General features: G+C 36.0%; 1 protein-coding gene across 8 annotated transcripts; it reads left to right on the top strand.

Annotated features, from left to right (window-relative positions):
• LOC145613344 (uncharacterized) lies at positions 1 to 11584 on the top strand. 8 transcript variants are annotated; one of them, XM_081668433.1, is made up of 12 exons: positions 1 to 214; positions 460 to 911; positions 2742 to 7410; positions 7528 to 7576; positions 7654 to 7736; positions 7827 to 7892; positions 8176 to 8265; positions 8767 to 8943; positions 9545 to 9786; positions 10059 to 10157; positions 11023 to 11144; positions 11330 to 11584. In XM_081668433.1, exons 2-9 carry the CDS (start codon positions 481 to 483, stop codon positions 9578 to 9580), a joined length of 5601 nt encoding a protein of 1866 aa, XP_081524559.1. In that variant the 5' UTR covers positions 1 to 214; positions 460 to 480; the 3' UTR covers positions 9581 to 9786; positions 10059 to 10157; positions 11023 to 11144; positions 11330 to 11584. The 8 variants fall into 8 exon arrangements, with proteins under 8 accessions (XP_081524559.1, XP_081524555.1, XP_081524558.1 ...); XM_081668429.1 differs by having other exon boundaries at positions 9545 to 9971; XM_081668432.1 differs by lacking the exon at positions 11023 to 11144.
• Positions 11585 to 20945: the final 9361 nt, after the last annotated feature.

Raw genomic sequence — 20945 nt, 5'->3', positions numbered from 1 at the left:
GCAATGTTAACAAGTTTTGTTACCTCTTCTTTCTCTCTCCTCTCAATCATACTTTCTCTCTCCTCTGCAACTCTTTCAAAACCCAATACCAAAACCAAAACCAAAACCTCCATTTTTGTTCTTTGCATTTAATTTTTCCAGAAAATGGACTTTCGCTTCAATTAATCCCAAGTTTTAATTTTTGGGATTTCCCCCAATTTTTAAACACATTAAGGTTTAATTTAACTCCCCTTTCTGCGTTTTCATTTATTTAAATAATATAAATGTCAGTAAACTCCAAATAAGGTTTAGATTACATTTTTTCTGGGGTGAAATTTCTGGGATTTTCTTCAAAATATTTATAATTTAAGCTGTAGTTTGAAATAATCTTTTCTGGGTTTTTCTTATAGTATAAATTGGAGAAAAACCCATAAACAATTTATTTATTTATACTAATTATATTAAGATCCAATGATGTAGAGCAAGAAGAATTAATCAACAATGGCGGAAGTAAAGCGAGCAGCAAGTGGGTCGTCATTTTCTCATTCCACCAGCAAGAAGAAGCCACCAAGCTTTAGCAACAATGGAGTAAGTTCTAGCTCTACTTCTTTCAAGCACATATACGACGACGTTTTCGCTTCTTCATCTCCTAGTAAGGTGAAATCATCAGCCTCTTTCATGGAAGATGATTATGCTGAAGTTTTCGGGTCCTCGAAATCGAACAATGGCGTTTGGAGCATTTCGTATTCGTCGATTCCCATCCTCGACCTTCCTCCGAAAGAGAAAGAGAAAGAGAACGAGAAAGGGAGTTTTGATTATGGTGGTGTTTTTGGAGATGATAGTCATAGTTTTGGTTTGCCAGATGGTGAGGAGTTATTTGATCAGTTGAAGAAGAAACCCAAAACTTCATCTGCTGCTCATATTTTGCCAAGGTATATTTTATATTTTTATGTTTTTTTTTTAAAAAATAAATTAAATGATTACAATTATTGGGTGAACTTTTGAATGTTGATGTGTTATGTTAGTTGGTTGATTTTATTCTTCAATAATGCCATTTTTGTTGATAATTTAATTATCACTTATCAAATAGGTCGTTTTTATGTTTGTAATATGTTCTGTTTGGATATAGTTGTCACATGTAATTGATACTACGTATTACACTGTCAATGTAGCTATTGATTAGTTTAATTAGACAGTGAGGGATAGCTCAAGTGGTGAGAGCTTCCCTCCCGGTTCCTAGAGATGTTGGGATCGATTCTCACCCTCACCCTTGTGGCACTCTAAACACCAAAAATTGATTAGTTTAATTACTTCTTACCAAATGGGTCGTTATTTTGATTTCGATGGAGGGGGTAAACAAATGAAAGACGTGGGTGTCTATTTGTAGTTGAATGTAGCTTCCAGGCTAGCGGGTGCGGGGTGGCTCAAGGAATAAGTGGTATAATTATGATCAAAGATAATATGTATACCGAGGGAAATTGTGAACTTCTTTTATGCCCCTGAAAGTTGGAAGTATTTTAAGAAGTGAAAAGTTTTCCTTATGAAAGGTGTTGCTAGCTCTTCGTGGAAGTTTGAGTGTTGGGATCCTAAAGTTGATGTAGGTTAAAGTACACGACGCAGATACACTAATTACTACTCCCTCCGTTCCCATTTGTTTTTTACGTTTCCATTTAGGGTGTTCCTTTTTATTCTTTACATTTAGGATATTTCCTTTTTAAGTCAATGATTTTAGACAAAATTACCCTTGCTTTACAATTTAAATACTCAATTGCCCTTCACTTTTCATGTGCAAATGTACTTTTTATAATATTTTAATGAGTTTTCAATACTCATTATTACTTTCTCTCTCATCTCTCTTCTACTTTTTGCCAACTTTTATTCCTTTCTCTCTCCTCTCTCCTTAACTTTCTTCACCCCACATGCACTACATTGTTTTTTTCAATAAAATTGTACTTTCAATCATTGAAATATTCCAATATACCTCTACTTTACATAATTTCTTAATAACCGCGCATAATTCCAAACATAAAGAACATTAGGGAACGGAGGGAGTAGTAATCTTCTGGGAGGTGTCTTGGAGTACATGGCATTGGTCTTTTGTATTAGACTATCATGTTACTAGATGAATTACAGAGTATACAGACTAGTTGGACATGTTTGTGAAATCTGAAATGTACTGAAAATAAATATTACTTCCAAACTTCCAACAGACAGGCCAGGTTTATTAGAGTAACTCTGATGGCGAGAATGCGAGATTAATGAACATAGAGATGAAAGTGACGTCTCCTTATTGACCTTTTGTTAGGAACCAAATAATTTGGTCGTATATACTTCTGTAAGGTATGGAGTGGTTGGTAGTTACCTCATCAAACAGTGGATGTATTATAAAGTCCTCTTAAAATTTTTGTCTCACGATCTTACCAGAGTTTGACAGTCCGACTTATGTAATCCTGAACATCCTAATTCGTTTTGACTGTATTGGACAACTAACTACTGCTATTTATAAATTGATTACTTTTATAAGAAGCTTTGTTATTAAATTTCCTTGGAACTACTAAACCTGGATACATTTCCTGTTTAGAGGTCTATTATATGTGACATCGTTTTCTCTCAACAGTAATATATGTTCTCCAGTCACCAATTCCACCCTGTTTTCTAACTATTTTCTGCTCACAAACACGTACATGATACTCCCGTGTTTGCATGTATTAATTCATGTATTGACTGCATTAACAGTGACCATAAGCTTTAATATTTTTCAGTTTTAGGAGCCAAGGGCAAACCACGGATGCCACCTACCCCGAGATTTCAGGCCAATGTTATGATGGCCAGTCACTGACAAATGGATTTTGTCCATCATTTAACAATACAAAGCAATTTGAGCATGGGAATAAAGTGGTTGTGAACGCTACTGGAGGGCCAAGAAAAGTAACTCATGCTCGTGCTTATTCATTGCATGAAGTGACTGCTACTCAGAAGACCCTGTCTAGTCAAACACCTGTGATCAAATATGATTCGGTAGACACAGACTCCAAGCAAGGGAAGCATGCCAGGCATACTAGTTTGGATCTTGGTGCAGTCAAACAGAATAATTTCAGTGATTCTGGCCTTCAGAAAGTATCTGGTATGAGTGGTTCATTTTCAGTTGATAAATCTCGTGGCACATGCCAGTCCAGTAACACTGCAACAAATGGATTCTGCAAATCAGTTGACAACACAAAGCTTTCAGGAACTAAGATTAACAAATTGAGCTTTAATAGCACTAGCAGTGCAACACACTCAGCTAATGCTCATCCGTTTCAGGAATCCAATCATTCAATAAAACCAGAAGCACGACCAGAGTCTTCGTTGTCCAATGAACTCGGCCCTACTCAAAAGACCCTGTCTAGCACAACATCTGTGCTGAGCGGTGAAACACAACCTAGCGTAGGTGTTGACCTGGAAAAAGAGCAAAGCAGGCATTCAGGTAATACTTGCTTGGATTTTGGTGCTAACAGACAGAATGGCCAGTGTGATCCACTCTTTCAGAAAGAATCAGGATTGAGTGAGTCAGCTTCAATTGATGCCTCTCATGAACCATCTCAGGCAGCAGGGCCATCTAAGGTGGTAAAGGATAATGCTGAGATTGCCATTGGTTGTGATGAGGTTAAGAAGAAAGATAGGCGTTCCAGGATGGCCAGCATAGACCTTGGTGATTATAAGCCTTCTTGTGAGCGTGATGAAGGACCTAAGAGAAAACCTCGTTTTGGCGGTTCTTATTCATTTGATGCATCACATGATCCTAGTGCTGCCCAAGTTAAAGCACAGCCCTCTATGATGTATCCTTCTTCAAGTCTGCCTAGATTCTTTCCTGTTGAGAGCCATTATAAGGTATCAGATAACTCAAGCTCAAAGAGTTCCCAAAAGAATCCATACAGAAGCACTGTAGGTGCAATACCACCCCTTGCCGAGGAGTTAGATGTAAACTCAGCTGCTGCAGTTTCTGTAGCTGTTTTGCAGAGAGCAATCGAGGAAGCTGAAATGAGAATTCGGTTGGCAAAGGCATTCTTGGAGCGAGAGTGCCATGGCTCTACCAACTTGAGGTTTAAGGATACTTTGAAGGTGAAAGTGTCCAAGAAGAGGGGACTAGCCAATGAGATTAACAATTTTAAACAACCTGAAATGCGTCATTGTTCTCCTGCTGTAGATAGAGACATGCAACCATGTTCACCTTTAGAAAGAAAGAGGGTGGTAGAGAATGCTGAAGCGCATCCAGTTTTTGAAGACCAGGTGCCCCCAGTTTGTGAAGCCCAGGCGCTCCCAGTTTTTGAAGACCAAAAGAATTCTGTTATGAACGGGGAACTCACTGAAAGTGGTGCAAGGAAGTCAAACTTGATTGGAGGGGATGATAAACAAGAAGGAGAATGGGAAGCAGCAAAGCACCTTAATCAACTTATAAGTGGAGTGAAGAATAGACTAGCTAGCTTTATGTCTTGGCAGACTGAGACTGAGACTGATTCTGAGAAGAAAGAGGATTTGAAGGAAATGGAAGCTAATATTGAACTTCGGCAGCAACTGGAAGAAGTTGAACATACTTTCGATGATCGTGAGGCTCTTAAGCAAAAAGGATTAGAAGTAAATCATGGCATTGCAAGTGCTGGCAAAGTGATGAATGGGGAAAATACGGTACAGTTTGCATCAGAGGCTCTGGTTCCAGAGGAGAACGAATCAATAAGTAGCTTCAGTGACAGTGTTAAGCAGAACAAAGCTGTAAACACTGTTGGTTTCATTCCAGATACTGAAGGCTCTAGTTCAGAAAACTTTCAGTTCTTTGCTTATAGGAATCAGATCTCATGCGATCCTCCTGATCCAAAAATAGAAGAGACGGGACCACTAGAAATTAGAGAGCGTGAGATGGAGAATGGACAAGAGCAAGTGATAAAGGAGGTGAAAATTGAACACAGAGCATGGCACGATGAAGAGCAACAGGATTCCGGTGATAAATTTGTGGCTCGTGATACTAAGAGGCAAGATGATGTATATAAAATGAATGGCTTAGATTCTAGTGATGATGAAAATGACAAGACAGTGGACGAGCCTTGTTCTCTGATTGAGGATAATGAAACGGAAATCTCTCATGAAGAGGGAAGGGAAGGTTTAATGAATAGAAACAGCAATACTTGCTCCGTCAATGAAGAAAAAGTTGAGATGGTGGAAGAGCATTGTTCCATGGATGCACATGACGAAAAGGTACCAGCTTGTGAAGATGACTGGCAAGATGATACAATTAGTAAGGACTACGCAGGGTCTTGTGATGATGAATTTCATGAAATAGTGGAGGAACCTTATACCATTGCTGAGCATGATGGCAAAGGACTCACTCATGACGTTGATGGGCAGGGTGATTTGTGTGAGATTCATTTAGGTGATATTAATGAAGAAAGTAATGACAGTGTGAAGGAACTTTGTACACAGGCTGGGCATGAAAGAAATAATGTAATTTGTGGAAAGGGCAATGATATTAGTCTGAATGAGGAATTCAGGGAGGTATCGACAGACAATTCTCATTGGTGTGAAAATATTTTAGAGAAAACTGACTATGATGGTGACTGTGAAGTGCTAAAGGAAAATAAAAAACAGCATGGGAATGTAGAGATTGTGGAAGAGTTTAACCTGGTAGGAGAAACCTTGAAGAATGATAGTGATCAACGAGAAAGCAGTCACATTGAAGAAGTTTCTAGACAAAAATATGGTTGGGAAGATATTAAAGTTAAACAGAGTGAAACTGATCATATTGAGCCAATAGAGGAAACTGCAGAAGGAGTGACTCTGCAATCAAGTTTCGTTGTTTCAGCTGAAGGGGAACACAAGCAGAAAGAAAATGAATATTTAAGCAAAGGGGAAGCCTGTAGTTTTGTTATGGACAGTTCCAAGATTACAGAAGCAGTATATGCTGATGAAGAGATTGAGAGGATGATGGAAATGTCTAGTTCTTCTTCCGAACCTGAAATGGATTTAGAAAATCCAGTACCGGCTCAAACGGAAAGTGGGTTGATTGGAGAATGGCCTCCAGTATCAGCTCAAACAGCTAGGGAGTTGATTGTTGAAGAGCCTGTGCTTACATCTGTGTCAACTGAAATTAACATGGAACATGATAAAAATGTGATTCAGAAGGATCTAAATGGTAACATCAGAACACTTCCGCATGAAAATCTTGTTGCATTTGACAGTGAATCGGACATGTCTCTTGAGCAAAAGGATGTCAATGTGAAAGTCGTGGAACCTGAATCTCAGGATAATTTGGAAAATCAAAATGACTTGCTGCATGAACCTGGGGACAACCTGCATGTAGGGGAGTTTGATACAGGAAGTGATCAGGATGCGGAGAGGTCTGGTGCTGAAGCTGGCCACAGGAGAAGAAGATGGTTTGATAACAGTGGGATTATTGGGACAGCTGACCGTCCTAGCATCCTGGAAGGTAACCGAACAGATCTGGAGATAGAGCAGGAGATATTGGATGAATCTGAGTTATCTGGAAGCGTAGAAATCCATGCTGATGAACTAGATTGCAGTGTTGCAGAGCTTAAAACTGGGAAAGATGCTGATATTCCTTCCAATCAGGATGGTGTCAAAAATACTGTTGAAACAACTCCTACCAGAAGAAAATGGTTTGTTAAAAGAGGGGAACAGGGAGCTCCTGAGCCTCTGTCCCTTTTTGAAGGTATTAAAGTGAATTTGGAGGTGCCTCTTAACAATGTTAATGAGTCGGTAATGCATAACACCTCAGACGAATGCCTTGATATGAAAACCAAATGTGAAGAATCTATAAATGGAGTGAAGTCTGATGTAGCAATTAATGGGGAAAATAGCAAGCAGAATGGAGAAACAGCTCCGAGAAGGAGAAGATGGTTTGAGGGCGGAGAAAAAGTAGGAGCAGGTCAGCAATTAAGAATTAATGAAGATGTTGGGCTGACAGTAGAGATGGATCAAGAATCCAATGTGAAGGGTTGTGAAGAGAAGCATGGAAAACTTAATAGCATGTCTACTTCACAGGAGAAGGATGATGTACACAACAAAGTAGAACCAGTAAAGGAACACCTCAGTAACCATGATGATTTAAACAGGAAAGAAAAGGCGAGAGAGAAAGAAAAAATAGCAGTTGAAAGGGCAATTCGTGAAGCTAGGGAGCGAGCATTTGCTGAAGCCAGGGAAAGGGCGAGAAAAGATGCAGCAGAGAGACCAAATGTGGAGGCACGCCATAAAGTAGCAGCTGGAATTCAAGAGAAGCTGGGTAAGGTTTCTTCTGAGGCAACTTCCTCGTTAGATAAGGCCTCAGTGGAAGCAAAACTAAAAGCAGAGCGTGCTGCTGTAGAAAGAGCTACATCAGAGGCTCGGGAGCGAGCACTGCAAAGGGCTTTATCAGAGAAAGCTTTTCACAGATCAAGAGAACAGGTAGGAAGATATTCATCTGAGAAAAATTCATCATTGGTAAATGTTGTTTATGTGTTTTAATTCATATATGGTACTTGTCTCTATATAGTGACTTGCTGACCTTTTAATCTGTCGCAGGAGCCAAAATGTCAGAGCTCAAGAAGTTCAGATTCCTCAAATAACAGTGGTATGTGTTCTGATACTGGTAATTCTTTCACGTGCCTGAATTGTAGCCATTCAACATCTGGACTTGTTTATATGCAGAAAAATTTGATGGAGCTGATGTTGAATCAACTCAAAGGCGCAAAGCTAGATTGGAAAGGCAGAAACAAACAATGGAACGAGCAGTATGTTTTTGCTCATTTTTTATGATAAATTTCTGACACAGAGCTGTAAATATCCATTCATTTTAAGAATTCATAATCATTCTTTGTCAGACTAATGCTCTTGAAGAGAAGAATAAGCGTGATATCTTAGCTCAGAAGGAGCAAGCTGCCAAAAATGTAAGTAATATTTTGGGTTAGAATGCAGGCTCATAATAAAAAGTATATATATATATATATATACACTTTTTATTATTAGTTGTGATGTTTTATGCTAGTCAATTTCTTTTCGAGGTTCTAATGTAAAAGGAAAATAGAATAAATTGCCGTAGGTGGTAATCTCTTTAGAAGTACTATGGTATTGTTAGGTGGCGCTCTGTTTGGTTCTTTGTGAGTTTTTGATTAGTTGCTTACTTTCTTATGAGCCTGCTATCAAAGTTTCATGGTCTACTATTTATTCCAGATACTGGCAGATTCTCTGGATTCTGAGGTCAAACGGTGGTCCACTGGAAAGGAAGGAAACCTGCGTGCACTGCTTTCAACACTACAATATGTAAGATGAATAATTAACATTGCCCATGAATGTGTATCAAATCCGTATTGCCCTCTTTCTCTCTCATATCTCTGTTTACCTTGAATTGAATCCCTTGACCATTTCTAAGTAAATACTCTTTCAATAAAACTTGTACCCATCTTTTGGTTTTTGTTAGATGAGTGAGTGGCGTTTGGTTAGGTATATATTTTTTTTAGTTTACCAGAACATCAAATTGTAGTTTTGCACCATCAATTTTCTACTTTTTTCCATTTTACAAAAGTGCACTACATGAAATTTGAATTCTAAAATGTTTGTTTTGTTTTAATTTTATCTTTTGAATTTCAATTCATTGGAGGCACATGTTGCACAATATTTTTCTTAGAGTTTTCCATATATCATAAAACAACTTTTTTTTTGGTTCAGGCCTTTTCTGAAATCTTGGCGTTTCTATTCTATTCTTATCTACAACATCTTTTAGATATATTTGATGATAATTCAACTAAATATATTCATGTGCAGATATTGGGTCCTGATAGTGGATGGCAGCCTGTTTCCCTCACTGATTTGGTGGCTGCGACTGCTGTCAGAAAATCTTATAAGAAAGCTACACTTTGCGTTCATCCTGATAAATTGCAACAACGAGGTGCATCCATTCAGCAGAAGTACATATGCGAAAAAGTTTTTGATCTTTTGAAGGTGCGTATTGATCATATGATCTTCCTTGCTCTGTAATGCCTCACCATTCTTACTGTTTTAACTTGCTTAATATTTGTTAAAATTAGGAAGAGCATTTATTCCAAATTTTTGCCTGACTTCACTATTAGTTTGATAATATGATCTTAATATTTGTTAGAATTAGGAAGAGCATTTATGTTTTATGAACTTATTTGAGTTTTATTCTTGTTTCTCTTTTAAAACTCCCTTATTTTTTCTTAAATGCTCTTTCGTTTACTCTCTTTAATCACCTTTTTTCAAACTCTTTTAAATGATGGTTTTGTTATGTCCGTTTCGTTATACCGTATGATTCCTTATGACGTATTAGCTGACCCCAAATCATTTTGGGATTAAGGCTTTGTTGTTTTTCCGTCCCAACTCTAGTGACAGTATATTAGGCAATGTAAATTGTACTGTGTGCAATCATGTTGGACTTGGAGGTCACTCTTATGGACATGTTTTCAGTCATTTTACAGTACTCTTGAATGGCCTTTATCTTGCCTTTTTGATAGCCATGTTTATTGAAAAGTTCAGAACAGTAAAAAAATCATCTGGTATAATTTCTGTTTTCGGCTATGTGCAGGAAGCTTGGAGCAAGTTCAACCCTAATGAGCATTAATGTAGATCTTCCAAGTTCCCGCTACACTTGTTGGCTTCAAAATACTTGATACCTGTTGGCTTCACAATATTTTGGACGGAAATTAAGATTTGAGTTCCATCTCGGCATGTGACTGTTGATAAACTTTAATGAGTATTAATCTTAATCTCTCTGGTTTCAACTGCTGCTTGCTGGGTGGTGGTGGATGACAATTGAAGAAAATGCGGGTAGGGAATAAATGAATTTAAATAAAGATGCTATCCACTTGCACTCATCCCCTCCCCACTCCCCAAGTACAACAACAAAGCCTTGGTCCCAAAAAAAAAGCCTTGCCACAATTCCACCCTTAAACTAAAGCCATAGTCATCGAGCAGTCTTGCTTAGTCAAGGGTTGGATTTGCATGCTTGGAAAGTAAGCTTTATATTTTCATGTTTTCTCTCAATGGTCTTCACTATTGTTGCATCTGGCTTGACTTTTTTTTTTTCATCATTACTGCAGATTTGTCTGGTCAATGAACGATTCATCTGCTTTGACTTGGCCTGTATGCTACAACATTGTTTCTTCCTTGTCAAATCTTCTCCAGGCCTCAATATTTTGGTATGTCTAGTATAATCCAATCTTTTTTTTTTTTTTTTTTTTTTGAGGGAGTAATCCAATCTTGTATGAAAAAAAAGAGATTCATAAATAATATATATGATTCTAAAAACTAGATATTTATCAACATAAGAATCCTTTATCTCTGTGTAATTGGTTTGTCCATGAAATCTATTGCTCAACACTTACACTTTCAGTTCTTTTTTAATACTTCGTGTGCATATTAATTTTATGGTTGCAATTTTGATAAGACATGTCATATCAGGAACTTCAGGGTTGGGTAACTTTTGGTTTGGGCCAGTTCGTGTTCAGAGTTGGAAAATGCATGTTTGCAACTAAAAATTGAGTTTGGACCAGAATGTTCACTTAAACCAAGTACCCCTCCCTAGGCATGCTTTATACTCCCTCGCTCCGTTACATAATGTTGTTCCCACTTTCCCTTTTAGGTCGTTTCTTAAATTTCTTCGTGATTTTGCTTTGTTTCAATTTTTTGTCAAAGAAATACTGTTATTTTACCTCAACCTGGTCCAGGTTATGGTAATAATTCATTTTTTTTTAACTCACATAATGTAATCACAAGCACTTGTATCTACTTTGTTCAGATTCCTTTGTTTATGATAGAAAGTGGGAAGAGTTTTTTTTGGAATGAAGGATATTGTTTATACTGGCATTTGTTCTCAGTCTGACATTCAGATCTCGCCATTCATAATCTTATTGAAGGGTCCCTTGGTGTATCCAGGCTCACTCAGCTCTACATTGCTCCCTCTGGTTTGGAAACATGTAGATTTAAAATTGTAGGTGAATATTGAAAAGATGAAACATTAATATTTTGATGATAGCTAACCTTAATTTAAAATTTGATTATTAGGTTAAGGTTGGAACTTCGAAAAGTTAGGTAACTACTGCTAAACAACACTCGGACTTGAAAATGAGGATCCTAAACAACACTCCTTTCCGACCAGAGGGAATACGTTGTTGAATGGCTTACATGTTAGTACATGTTTCTACAAGCTATAGTTAAAAATTTATGTTCTGTTGTAGCCAACCAACACTATTGTTGATAGGCGATTGCCAGAATTTTAAAACTGCATAAAATCCTCATCTAAATGCCATTTTGTCACTTGTCTTTGTTGATTTGGACTTTTGGCTGGTCTTAACAGTGTCGTGTTTGGCAGGCTATGGCCTTTTCTGGGAATGAAAACCAGTACTCTGAAACACTTGGGATGTTATTAAAGCTGCTACCAGATGTCCACTGATTGCAATGCAGGTGCTCGTGCTTAATGGGATATCCTCATCGATGATGCTGTATTGTAAAATTTTTTGTGTATATAACTATATGTGCATACAGCTTCACAATTTTATTGGAAATAAATGGCTTCTACATGCACATATTTTACCTTCATATCTACGGAACTTAGTTTGGAGTATTATATCTGAACAGCGAAAAAACGAAGCGTAGAACGCTACTAAGCTGCTTCCTCTTCAGCAGCCTTTCCTTTTACATCTCTGTAGACACCTAAAAATGTCTCTCCAAAACCAAACCCGATGATGAACACCTTTCACCGCCGTTATTGGTCGGGTTAAGTATTTAATCTTTGGAGTGCTTAAATCCATGTTTCTACCCAATAAATTTCATAAACCAACCCAATTCTTAGCCCATTTTCCCAAATCATAACTTATTTTCCTCTTTTCGTGTCCTTTAAAATCATTCATTTCGTGTTCTTTTTATAAAAACGTTTAGATCAGTTTATTTTGGTCCATAATTTGGGTCCAATTGTTAAATATTTGGATGGGGCTTCAAAAGAGCTTTCCAACGATATATTATAAGCCCAAATCCGAGTTATAACGAATAAGTTATGGCCAAAATACTAAACTGAGTGCAAACCGAACCTAAGCCCACCTACGACCCAATGATCATGTGGAGGGTCCAAAGGATTTAATCTCAATCCTAATCCAATTAGGATTAATTAGAAGCATCTATAAGTTTCTTAAATATCTTAATTATCCTTTTTGAAAAGATAAGATTAAAGAGTTTGAAATTGAATAAAACTTTTCTTTTTGAAAATCCTAATTCAATTCGAATTGAAAGACGTTCAAAGATTGACAGATAGTATTTTCGTGCTTCATAGTTTTTATCTAATTTTTATATGGTTGGATAGCTCTTGAAATTATCTTTCCAATGATATATTATAATATTAATTCCGAGCTATAACGAAAAAGATATAAAAGAAATACGAAACTCTATCCAAAACTGACACCGTCCCACTATTTCGGTCATATCTTTTATTCTACAAAATATTTTAATCTGATTCTAATTGGGTTAGAAAGTAGACTTCAAGAGCTTTCCAACGATATCTTTTTCATCTTATTCCGATTTCTGGATCAAAAGATATGATAAAAACAAAAACCGCAAAAACTGCTGTCTATCGCAAGAGTTTTATCCGATTCGAATTCTTATATTTTCTTGATTCGACCCCTCTCTTTTTTCCTTATAAATAGAGGTCATATCTCCCCTTTTTCAATCATCAACAAGCTTGATCATCAAATCATTCTCTCTTCTGAGCGCGGGGAAATTAGGTCGTCGACTAACCTCCTCACGGCCAAACAAAATTTATTATAATCCTAAACTAACCCCTAAACAAGTCTAGTGGTAAGTTCGGAGTCGAACCACAAGGAACGGTAATGTTGGATTGTTCTCGATCTAATGCTTAAGCTACGCCGAAGTCGGTTTATGGATAGTGGACACTACAACTACACTAACACACATATAAAGATCAATATATTATAAAGTCTACTAGGGGCAAAGATCCACTTTGAACAATTAACAAGTTAATGGGAATCGATTTGATAATCAATCATGCAAAGAAAGAATTAAAATGAGAATTAATTACACTCAAGAGCAATCTCTCAAATTCCTAGCCTAGATCCCTCATTGACTAGGTGCATAGAAGAAATTTACCCAAAATGCAATCAAATACATAAATTCTAATTCACAATCCCTTGTCAAACTAGAACTAACATGCAATTAAGTTTGCTATCTTGGGAGATCAATCCAATCTAAAACAAACAACATGCCATCATCAATTCAATCAATTTAATCACACAATTATCATCAAATTTATCTCAAGTAACTCAATTAACCATACCAAAGCTTCACTCAACACCTAGTAGAATGAAATCTACTTAAACATGATTAACAAAGCAATTAATAAAGCATAAAGAGAGAAAAGAGTAAGAAATGCTCATTGATATAAAATGGAGATCTTCAAATCATCAAATTCCTCCTTTGATTATCCAAAATCCATGAAAACCATTGTTTCTCTCACTTTCTCTCTCCAAAATTTGAGAGTTTCTCTCTCTAAAAACCTAAAACTAACCTAAAACTACTGAAAATATGAATTCCCCCCTCTAAAATGAGCAAAAAATCTATTTATAGCCCTTACTAAATTGCCTAGGAAGCTCCGCAAAAAGTCGAGCAGCGCGTAGAGGAGCGGGCGTGCACCCCCTCAGGAGCGGGCGCTCCAAACTTTCTGCCAAACTTCAAAATTGCACACCCTGTGAGGAGCGGGCGTGCGGCCTTGAGGAGCGGGCGCTCCTGGCTGCGGACTGGGCAAACTGCTCAGCTTCAAATGAGCACATCTCCCACGTTTTACATCGGAATTGAGCATGTGACCTGTCGTTGGAAAGCTCTCAAGATAAGCTTTCATCTCCAATTGGAATCGCCCCAAAATGTTTTGTAGATCAAAAGATATAAGCGTTTGAAGTATGATCTTTGCAAATCAAGTGCACATTTCTTCATTACTTGTTCTTTTATGTTTTATATTTCTTCAATCTTGAGCAATGAACTTATCCAAGTGTTCCTAAACATAAGAGTAAACCAATAAAGTTTAATCTAATGTCATAAGCCACCAAAATATGCAAGAAAAGCCAAAATTGAGCAATAACGACATTTCACACATAAACATGACAAATGTAGTAAAACGTTATTAAAACCAAGTAAAAAGATAGAAAAACTATGAAAAACTAACTAGAAAACTCCTAAAAATAGCGACATAAATGACACTTATCATCTTCCTCTCTTCTACACCAAAAATTATTCTTTCTCCCTACACCAAAAATCATTCTCTTGCTTTAGCCTAAACTCTAGCCACCCCATTCTCTCATTTTATATCCCTTAAGCACTCCAAGGAGTCCATATAATACCCGAAGTTCTATACTTAAACCAAGGCGTGAAAGGTAGAATTAACTGAGGGTTTGGACCAAATCAATTCTACTTTTTATTTAATTTAATTTCCATTTGATTTATATTTTCATTGAAGTTACTAATAGTTTATTCATGATGTAGCAATTTAAAGGAACGCGCGGAGTACGAGTAATTAATTTAATTACTTATATTATTTTATATTGCTAATATCATGATTATTATTATTATTATTATTTGATTTGACTAACGCTATTATTGTGGAATTGCTTCCAATATTAATGTTTATTCTATTATTTATTTATGATCACCATATTGCATGTTAAAGGGGAATATGTAATTGAATATCACGACTAATAAGATAATTTGGACAACCGGTTTAGGTTCCTTTTTAATCTTGTTGTTTAATTAAGTGATCACTAATATTTTAGAATTATATGTGTGCATTAATATTCAACCAATTTAGCATAATAATAGTTTGGAGCGAATTGAATATTTTCTTTGTATGCCTTTGAGATCGCAGGAATTACTTTTCACAATAAAAATCGAGTAGAGGCCAATACGGGCGAATGTGACTCCATGACTCACTTCGTACCATCATCCCCGATCCTCCTTTCGTGGTTCCGAACCATATGGAGTTAGTAATCTCATGGATTATGAATGGGGTGTAACCTTCACGGGTCAATCGTTGTTGCCTATCGTTGTCCCTTAATCGTGGTTGTCTTTTATGATCCGTGAACGGTTTACAAGTTCCTTAAAAACTTGTTAGCGGCTCCCTACTTTCCTTGTCCTTAATCGTGTCCCTAATCGTATATGTCAATTCCCACTTCCTATGAGTGTCAAGCATATTCACACCATGTTTTTACGTAGGCGCACTTCAAACGACGCCTACAATCTCCATGATTGGAATTTGCATATATTTCCCCAAATACATGGCTAAACACATTCAGGGATTTATCTGTGTTTTATGAAGAGAAGTAGAGAAGCATCTCTCAATCATGTATTTTTGCACTTTCCATTTATTTGCCAACTGGTAGGCTATTATGACAATTTTAGTCACAGTACTTATTTTGACAAATCTGATTAAAAGGATCTTAACCAGCAGTATTAATAGAGTAGGAGAAAGTTCATGTATCTCAAGTTCTCAACATGTATCAGTTTAGCTAATAAGATGGGGTTAAAATTGAAAAATTGTCTCTGGAATGTCATTGTGTTCAAGCAAAATCATCTTAAGAATATAAAAATTGTCTCTGGAATGTCATTGTGTTAAATTATTGGATGTAAAAATATTCATAAAGTTCCTTATATTTACTTATTTGCTATTTTGAAATACAATTCTTGTATCTCATGAGGCTTCCTCATAGATTAGTCGGTTTAAAGTAATTAAATTCCTTTTTATCATTTTGCCATTGTAAATATTTTTACATCCAATAATTTAACAAAGACTATTAAAATTCATCTTAAGAATATAAAATTTTCCAATCTGATGCAAATTGGTCTAATTTGATACTCCCTCCGTGTTTTTTTAAGTGACACAGTTTGACCAACACAGAGTTTTAGGAGATTTTATTGACTTTAATAAAATAAGATGTTAGTGGAGTAGGTTGGAGGAGTGAGAAATGATAAAGTTAAGAATGTGAGAGGAAGTGGGGACCATGAAAGGAGTGAGAAATGATAAAGTAAGAAATAGTGGGGTAAAGATATATTATTAAAATATAAGGAATTTCTAAAAGAGGAAGTGTGTCACTTAAAAAAACACGGCCAAAAATGAAAAGTGTGTCACTTAAAAAAACACGGAGGGAGTATGTGATTTAATCAAACATTGATTTTGAAAAAAAGGGATCCAAAGCCCATTAAGGTGTAATCTGTATCAACGTATGTCTTATAGGCATTTGGGTGTTTATGTAGCAGCTTTACTAATTGTTTTATGTAATAGAAGTGTATGCGAAATTTGTAGTAAATCTATATCTATATCTATATTAAAAGTCATGGCAAAAATTGTAATCATGCCACGTGTTGTTATTCTTGCCACGTGTCATCATGATTTGATAAATAACTAGTTATTGGCCCGGACGATGCCCCGGGTCATTATAAATTTATTACTTTAATCGAACTATATATATTTTGGCTTGTTTGTCATTGAGAGCTTAGATGGTTTTTTTTTTTTTAAAAAAAAAATTTGTTGCTTGTATGAACTGGTTTGACTTTAAGAATAATTTTTTTGCATTAAAATCAACTTGTTGTAAAAATAAATAAAATAAAATAAAATGATGAATCAAATCTTTATAAATTTGATGTCAAAATATATACTACTCCATAATGCACAAAAATCTTTTACTCTATAATTACAATTTTATGAATTAATGCACAAAATCAAAGTGGAGTAATGTTTAATTTCTTACAAACTTTATTATTGCGTAATTATTATGGAGTTACATCACAAGGGAAATTGTTATGCATATGAAGAGTTTATCAATTAAACTAATCATTAATACATAAAGGTTAATGCATGGAGTTTTCAATCATTAATGATATGGTATGATTTGGCGACACATCATATGCCAAATGGCAAAATTGGTGACACATGGCAAAACAACATGTCTTGCCATGAGTTTTAATATATATATTGATGCGGGGTCATGTCATATTAAAAACGATCATCAATGTTTCCTCACAAAAATTTATGTTCAAAAATTCTAAATCTTTAATTGAACTTATATACGAAGTATATACTTCAATATAATCTCATTCTTTCATTTACCCATCCATAATTCATATAGGTTTTATATATTTAAAATATGTAACACAAAAATACATAGCAATTTCAAAACCACAACATGTGTTTACTGATAACTTGTTATTCGATATGATTTTAGGGTGATTTTGAACCTTGTTTACTTGATAAATTGGCGTTTTGGTTCACTTTTACTCTATTATCGTACAATTTTTGTGTATCCTTTGCTTCACGGGTTGTTAGTGTTTTTGTTGAGTTTTTAGGTTCGAAGACGACCATTTGAAGCATATGGATAATAAACCGAGGTTAGAAGCCGAGACAAAGGAGCAAAACCGAAGAAAAGGTGGAAAAAGGGCCCAAGAGACCCAGCACGGTCGTGCCATATCCTGCACGTCCGTGCAGGAGTGTTCCAGCAAAACAGAACCTTCTGCCAGAGCATGCACGGCCGCGCAAGACATCAGCACGCCCGTGCAAGACAAGCAGCACGCCCGTGCATATTACTGCACGTCCGTGCAGATTGCCCAGCCCGCATCATTCTGCAGCCCAAGGTCTGCACGTCCATGCCATACTTGGCACGTCCGTGCAGAATTCCCAGGCCAAAACAGTACCTAGCTGAACTGTCTGTCTTGCTATGCACGGCCGTGCGTAAGGTGGCACGACCGTGTAGAGTAGGCTGCACGTCCGTGCCAAGCCTGGCACGCCCGTGCAGACCTGCAGCCCAGCCCGACTCTTGTTTTCTCCGTCCTTTTTATTTGGGGGTCATATAAATACCCCCCTTAGCTCATTTGTAGGAGAGCGAAGTTTGGGGAGCTTTCCTCTTAGTTTGTAATCTTAGAAACAAAAAAAAACTCTCAAATCATTAGTTAAATTCTAATTATTAGCTTGGAAATTTCAATCTCAATCATTGTAGAAGACAAGTTCCACCATTGTTATTCAAAGTTGAAGCTTCTAGTAACATTTCTTACTCTTCTCTTCCATCTTAAATGCTTTAGTTGTTAATTATTTGCTTAATTCTTGTATGCTTAGATTGTTAATTGGCTTAATCTTTAGTTTGAATCTTGTTCATGAGTAGCTTGAATTTCTTAATTGATTTAATCTCCATGGATTGTGAGTAGTCTAATTTTCTAGGGTTTGGGTAAAACCCTCAATGTAGTCACTAATCACTTGTTGTATGTGCTAATTTGGTAATCGTTGGGTGTTAATTAGTTGAGCTTAAGTGGTTTAATTGCTTAGTTCTTGTATATGGCCATTGCTAGAACTATTTATCAAAGCTTTCTCAACGAAGGATCGAGAGATGAACTTGAGTTAGCTCCCTTATGCTTAATTGACTTGAAATTCCATGAGAATAGGAATTTCCAGTCAAGGGAATATTTTGTCATCGTGATTATGCTTTAATACTTGTTTTATGCTTTGTGACCACGAGAGTAGGTTGTATTCATGATTCAAGTAATCCCTCTAGCTTGAGAGAGTAGTTGGGTGCTTTAGATGACTTCCCCTATACTATCCCCTTATTTTACCTTGATTGTTACATGCTAATTGTGATTTGTAATGAAGTTGAGTGGTATAACCCGAGCCCTAGAATTCCCTAATATTTGTTAGTATCCTATTAGTGTTAGTTGATTGAACTAGTAGAAGTTACTTAAACCAACCCAATTTCGACTTCATTTGGCTTATTTAAACAATAATATCTCGGTGGTTGATTCAACGCCTCTCTTGGGTTCGACCCTTTCTTACCCTTGCTAATAGCTAGTGAGACCAAGATAGGACTTTATCTTTGGTAGGCTCGACGACGGCCTATCATTTACCTTGAAGAAATTTTTAATGATAGATAAAAATTCCTTTAACAAATAAAACAAACTAATATGAAGTACAAAATGTAGCTTAGGTTACTACATATTTCTTAATGAGTTTTGATAATGTTTAATAATATTTACCAAAAAAAAAATATATTTTTTTTAAAATTATAAAACCACCAATAAATTTCACTTTAATTTATTATAATCTCTAAATGGTTGTCAAAATCAAAACTATTGTTAGCAATAAAGTGTTTGCTTACTTGGTATTCGGTAAGGTGCTTATATCAAGTCCTAGATGTCTAAATGGTTGTTTACTTGGTTTTTATGCTCAGTTAGTTGATAAGGGATGAGTTTTGAACTTGAGATCTTGGAACTGTCTAATTACTCACCTACCAACTAAAGTATGGTATAAGTAACTTGAAAAGTTGCAACAATTCATATAAAATTTAAACCACGGGGAAACCATGGCCTAGCCTAGCCCCTTTTGGTTTTGCCACTATGGAGTTGGAATTTATCGAATTATTGTAATGTACTTTGACTTAATGGAGTGAGAATTTATTTTTTTTTTCTCCAAAATAATCCACAAGGGACATTATTATACTAATAAATCAGATGAAGTGACATAAATACTCTTGTAAAAAACAAAAAAAAGTGACATAAAAAATACGAGTCGTGAGAGAGTGAGGGATAACTCTAGTGGTTAGAGCTCCCCTCCGGTTTTTAAGAGATCTTGGGATCGATTCTCATCCCGGCCTTGTGGCTCTCTAAACACCAAAAAAAAAAAAAAGCAAGTCGTGATTATGTTATTTTAGTAATTCAACACTTGTTAGCCAACTTTCCATGGTTGAAAATGAGCCAATTCATGTGCTACCCTATTCCCACCACGCTTCACAAAAAAATCACATAAAACAATCAAAAGAAGTGCACATTTTTAAAAATATCCTGGTCATGTAGACTTGCCTCTTAGAGCTTGAATAACATTAATCTAACAATCGCCTTCAATGATGACTGTCCTCACCCCCATCTCATGCGCTAATTCACATCCCAAGCAAGGACAGATCTATGAATTTAATATGGACTGGGCCGGATCTTTAAGCCATATTTATAAGTTAACTTTTAAAATTCTACGGCAATGAATAAGAAAGGAAAAAAAAATGAAAATAAAAAATTGTGGGCTGTAGTTTTCGATCTCAAGTTCTAAGCAAGATATAGGAAATGATGCAACTAACTCAGCCAAATTGTCTCCAACAAATTTTGCAGCAACTTAATTGTATTATACAATTTTTGAATCATGGGGGCGGGCCGTGGCCCGGGCTGGCCACCCTTGGGATCCGTCTATGACCCGAAGCAACAACCTTAGACCACTGTCATTCATTGGTGGGGGTGGGGGGATTGTAAATAAATGACATTGTGTTTTTTCCCACTTTCTCACTCCACTTTTTCTCATGAAAATTACATTTTTCTAACTTCTCACACACTCATAGGCTAAAATAAAACCTCACACTATTCTTTCTCTCTCCTATTTTAGGAGTCTTATCCACACTCTTTGTTTAAAATTTCAAGCTCTTTTTTTTATTTTTTATTTTTTATATTATTATTATTATTATTATTTTAATTTATGTCTCACCATTAATGTAGCTTTTCCTTTTGCCATTGATGTGAGCAAATGTCCAATTCCTCATGGTCATTTTTTTTAATGCCTATGAATGTGTACCTACAATACCTATTTTTTCAAATAATTCTCCTCATGGGCAAAAATATGCCCATGAGTAAGAGTGCTCTTAGGCTATGCTATATTCAACTTAAAGGAGCTCAAGTGTTAGATAATAATTTATAATAAGGTTGCAAAGGTGTAATCGATACCACATTCTAAATAATTGAGTTGTATAGTTGAGATTTTATAAGCCTCAACATTTAACAATGTGGTTAAGTGTAGCGGTGAAAACTCTGAATTACGTGCAAGTTTCCATAAGTTTACTTTAAGGTGAATTGTTTTCTTGTATTTATCTTTTTATTAGTTAGAAAATCAGAAGTGTTATAGATACGATTTTAGCCTCTCA

This window comes from Chenopodium album, chromosome 25 (genome assembly GCF_948465745.1).
Source record: "Chenopodium album chromosome 25, dcCheAlbu1.1, whole genome shotgun sequence".
In the NCBI taxonomy this organism is placed as follows: Eukaryota; Viridiplantae; Streptophyta; class Magnoliopsida; order Caryophyllales; family Amaranthaceae; genus Chenopodium; species Chenopodium album.
Note: the sequence above shows the minus strand (reverse complement) of the source record. Positions and strands in the feature narration are given on the sequence as shown.